General features: G+C 35.4%; 1 protein-coding gene across 1 annotated transcript; it reads right to left on the minus strand.

The window, feature by feature from the left end:
* Positions 1-413: 413 nt before the first annotated feature.
* Positions 414-4,862, minus strand: Pburs (bursicon subunit partner of burs). Its single transcript, XM_019055040.2, has 4 exons — positions 4,720-4,862; positions 3,361-3,470; positions 1,851-1,975; positions 414-621 (listed from the first exon to the last, which is right to left on the minus strand). The coding sequence occupies exons 1-4, from the start codon at positions 4,839-4,841 to the stop codon at positions 451-453; spliced, it is 528 nt and encodes a 175-aa protein (XP_018910585.1). The 5' UTR covers positions 4,842-4,862; the 3' UTR covers positions 414-450.
* Positions 4,863-5,073: the final 211 nt, after the last annotated feature.

The following is a 5,073-nucleotide window of genomic DNA, read 5'->3' on the forward strand; positions in this document are numbered from 1 at the left end:
AATCCACATCCATGTTACATATTAGTTTTAAAATTTAAGGAGAATTTATCCTCACCCGCGGCGCTGCCTGCTGTTTGTCAAATTTTCGCTCATACAATGGTTAATAAAACTATACAAATGGTGGACAACGAACGCTTAGTCCAACGTTGATAAATATATAACTAACCATAAAACCTTCTTTTTAAAACCATTATGAATAATTAAAACCAATAAACCATCGAAAGTTGAATCGCATCACGTTTTCATTTTTCGATCGATTCATGTCGATCGAGTCAAAACCTTTCTGTCTTGGCACGAACCTGGTTTCAAATGTAGGCTTGAGCAGGAAAATATATTTTGAAAAAGAAATACTAAGAAATTGTTTAATTGATATCCTATAAAAAGAGTACAAATTAAGAAGAATACTTATTGAGGGGCTCAAGAAAATGTTTGGATAGTATTGAATTTATTCTATCGAGAATAATCACCACACTTATAACACTTGCACTGGTCTGGTTCTCTCAGCTTGATGTCCATGGTCGCCTTGCCTTCAACAGTTATCCTTATCCCATCTGGATCGTAACAGTGATCGAGGGTGATGACTCTCTCCCTAAGATAACTTTCTCTGCAGCAAAAGCATTCCTAAAATCAAAGCGAGAACAGTTTTTAGTCTTCATGCATTTGTCTAGTGTGTTAATCATTGGAGAACCTTTTGCTGATGGGCTCAGCCATCTTAGGCTTCATGTAGAAAAAAATGGCGGACATTATATCGACGGTGAAACTACCAAACCACGTATCTCGTTTGCGGTGTTTAAAAATCTACGCTCGCATTTTATTTTTTTGAAGTAGACCAAATCAATATTATTCCTTGAAATTTTCACGGAATTTTCTCCGCACAAAGAGGAAAAATCACAGAAATTTTCAAGACTGGATGTTAAGTAGTTTTTCATTTAAAAAATAAAGTATGACAGGAAGTCTGCGACGTCGCAAACCGAGATACGTGGTTTGGTAGTTTCACCGTCGATTTGCACATTATTCAAGATAGCAGAAACTGAGGCTTTATTTGCTTCATTCACGTGAACCTTACTCAAATTTTGTGCAAATTACGTTCAAAAATATTTTTCCAAGTTGTTCCACCTGTTCTACGGCAACCCTTGCAACAAATGCAACATGTGATTAACAGTCAAAGGTCGGAAACAACTTCCTCCTAATACAAAGTCACGTCATTTTTTCCCTTTTTTTTATCCTGAGGGTTTTCACGAGACTCGAGCAGTAAAAGGTTTGTATTTTAGGAAGCAAGTCAGCAAGTCATCAAATTTTCTCAATGAAACATATTGCCTTATGAACAGAGGTTTGAAAGCCGAAATGGACAATTTTGAATGGTTTCTCCGAATTTAAATGTCATTTTTAGACCGAATGCAACGAAGCAACATGATAATTTTTTAGATAATCGGCCTCTTTTTACATAAAAGACCGTATCCAAATTTCAGCCTTGCACTTCTTTGTGCTCTGGTTAAGATGACCTTCAAACCACATTAACGGTGAGTCTAACCAAACGGATTAGATGACCGACGAAAACAAATTATTTTTGTCAAACATGAACCTTGTACTATAAAAAATGCAAGATTTACAGACTCTCAGGGTGATTCGGATTTTGGCCCCATGGTGTAGCCAGTTGAGCCCCTGACAACGCAAAATCTAGTCTTACATAATTATGTAAGCTTGTCTTGATAGAAGAAAAATTATATCTATTAGAGGTCACTTACCTTAAGAGAATTTTACATTTTTGGAGCTGAGATGTCATAAAACTGACCCCCCCCCCCTTTCAAAAAAGCTATTTACTTTGATTGGGGTATGAAATGAACACAAACCTTGAGGAATCCGTTTGGAGTGGCAACGCTGGGTTGAACTTGGGAATTGCAGGCGCCCTCACACTTGCTCACCGCTACATCTCCATTGCAGGTTCTTTGAAGTCGACCAAGTTCATCGAACTCCTCTGCGCAAACAGATAAAGGGACAGTCAGTTTTAAAATTCTGGATAGGTCAATTTTGTATGTTTTAAAGTTGTATTTTTAATAGATAATGGAACTCTTAAAATTCTTGCATGCTACGTGCGCATGCAATTAAGGTAGTTCTTCCGTTTTTGTTTTGTTTTTGGTTTGCCACCGGTTTTTTTTTTTTTTTTCTAAAACGAACTCCCAAGCTCAAGTGGAACTCTCGAAGTTGAGGTAAGCTTCATGGGCTCATTTATAAAGGTCTCAGTGATTATGGGACTATTCATGAGATGTCAAAAGTTGGGTTTACCAGTCAAAACTATTGGCGTCTATTTTTGGCTCTATCATGGTTCAGCCTATGAAGCTGTGGTTTAGAAAATCTGTTGAGATCAAACGAGATTAAGGAGAAAAGGATAATATTGAGTGCCTCCTTGCCGTACTTGTTCCTTCCTCTTGAGTCTTTTATAGGGTAAAATCTCATCAGTGCGGCATAAAACGGAACTTTGCATGTCCCTGGTTGGATATACGATGGAATGATAGAACTCCTTCATTTTTTGTGTATGCAACACAAACATCCGGTAAGCAGGGTTAGTTGTATCCACGACATCTAGGCGCTTATGAGCATTGCGTCGCGTTTAGTGGCCAAGCAAGATGTTTAACGATACGTCTTGTTCCATTTCTGTTTGAAACAAAATCATAATTCTGCGAAGGTAATGTAGTGGTTGTTATTGTAGGAGCTGTGATAATTTTCATGAACGAAAAAAGAAATCAGGGAATTATTCAATCTACTTTGTGCGGTCATTTTTTGCGAGAGAAAAAAAAATAAAATCGCAATAGTTGCACAAGAAAAGCAGGCTGTTCGAATCAGTAAGCATTTTTAACTTCCCTCAAATTGTGACACTTATTTTAAAATTTGAAATAACAAAAAGTATGTGAAATGGTCGCAAACTATCCACAAATAAATCTTCTGTTGGATACCTTTACGGGGAAGAGGATTGATATATTTCTGTGTTCTCCCTCTTCTCTTTGATAATGTTTCTCTATTTGAGCTCATTTGTCGCTTTGTTCATACTAAATTATGTTCGTCATACTTTTCCTCGACGAAAGTCGCAGAATCTGTCACTCATGACACGTTAGACAAAAATATTACATTGCAATTTTCCATAAGTTGAGAAACTGTTCTAGCAGAAAATTAAGGCATTATAAATGATGTTGGTTTAGTTTGAACCACAGATTATTTCTCTGAAATTCTGTATACCTATGTATTTTTTAGAAAGATGTTAATAGGCTGTTGCACGATCAAAATAGAAAAAAATAACTAAATTATTAAGTCTTTCTTGTTCTTTAGTATAGCACTGCTCTGATGTCCAATTTTAATGAAGTTTACCTTTAGTGATGTGAATTTCCGAGGGCAATGTTTCACACTCCTCTTCATTGCTACATTTGACCATTAGAAAGGATGCCCACAGCACTATGGAAGAGATTCGCATTTTGAGCCTGAAAAGTAATTGCATCTTCAATTTAGATTAAAAGTAGTGAGTATAGTGAGTGGTACTTTGACGACAGGTTATTTTAAATTTCCAGCAATAAGTGATGGTACAACTTGAAAAACATTTCAATAAAAATTGTATTCTTTATTAAATTTTTAAACACGACTCTTCCTCCTTGATATTTTGATTACGTGCTAAGTCTATGGCAATTACTAGTATAAAACTTAGAGAGTCCTGACCTGTCATTTAGAAAATTATGTTTTTGGAGCATATGGATAAAAAAGAGGAGTGATCAAACTAAAATGTATGATCAAATAAAATCTATTAGAGAGAAAAATATAAAACTGCGTGCATGCAAATTCATTTTTAGGACTCGACCAGGAAATAGTTTGAACACTTGAGGTTTTATAAAATAGGTATACCGTGTTTTATACAGACCATTCCAAATTTCAGCGTATTTCAGATTACTTACTTCTATCTTATAACAACATAGGATACCATTAGACTAGCCTGTACTGTGGAGAGAGCATCCTCCATTTAAAATAATATGCGGTTAAAAAGAGGTGTAAAATGATGGTTCAGAAGTTTAACTATCCTTGCGCGTAAGGTATTTTGCGTGTCCCAATAATTGAAGGCATTCTGCCGTATCTCATCTCGCTCTCTGATTATCGAACGAATTTTGCTCCTCTTTTTGTTATTTTAGAGAACCTGTTATGCACGAGAAATCAACCCCTCAGAAACACTTTTTATCACTCTTTATTGGTTACGCAACTACTATTTATGTAAAAATAAATTTAACTTTCTTTAAAATCTTATCGTAGCTGAAATTGAGAACTTTCAACCATTAATCTTTAAGCATACCATAGATAAATTACCGTCATATAAACAGTGAAATTTTCAAAAAATCTTCTCAAAAAAAGAAAAACACGTTCTTCCTTAACCTTCATATTAGACTTCAGTGGTGTGAAAGGGATATTTTTTAACAAGATTTTTTATGACGGTTAATTAAAGATGGGTACTTTCATAATTTCATAAATGTTTTAAATTTTTATCTATACTTAATACTAATTTTTCTTAAAAAGAAAGTCGTTTAGTAACTCTGCTGCCAGAGAGATCTCTTTCACTCCCTAAAATAAATAAATAAATAAATATATAAATTATAAAACCGTTATCTAATAGTGAAATAATTACCACTCACATTACTTATTACAACTCGTGATAAAAATATAAGTTTCGATCAAAATTGTGGTACTCACTTGTTTTTGATGGAGTGCTGCGGGTGAGCCGTGGGAGGACTTCGTGAGTGAAAAGGACGTAAGGGGTGACTCCTGCCAACATCCTTCCCTCTTCCTCCACATTTTCTCGCCTCTCTACGCATATTCTGACTCTCCCACCCTCTATGAACGTGGTCACGAATTTTCCTCTCAGCCAAATGGACCACACAACAACAACACAAGAATTGAACCACGTTAAAAACAGAAAGGAGCCAAGCTACATTAACTACCGCCAAATATAATTGGGCAATTTAATTTTTTACATGAAATCGGTCGTGCAGATTTTTGTGCAAATTTCATATCTGTGAATTTTCTGCATAGTGTGAAGCAAATTCC

The sequence above is a fragment of the Bemisia tabaci genome, chromosome 2 (assembly GCF_918797505.1).
Source record: "Bemisia tabaci chromosome 2, PGI_BMITA_v3".
NCBI classification, from domain to species: Eukaryota; Metazoa; Arthropoda; class Insecta; order Hemiptera; family Aleyrodidae; genus Bemisia; species Bemisia tabaci.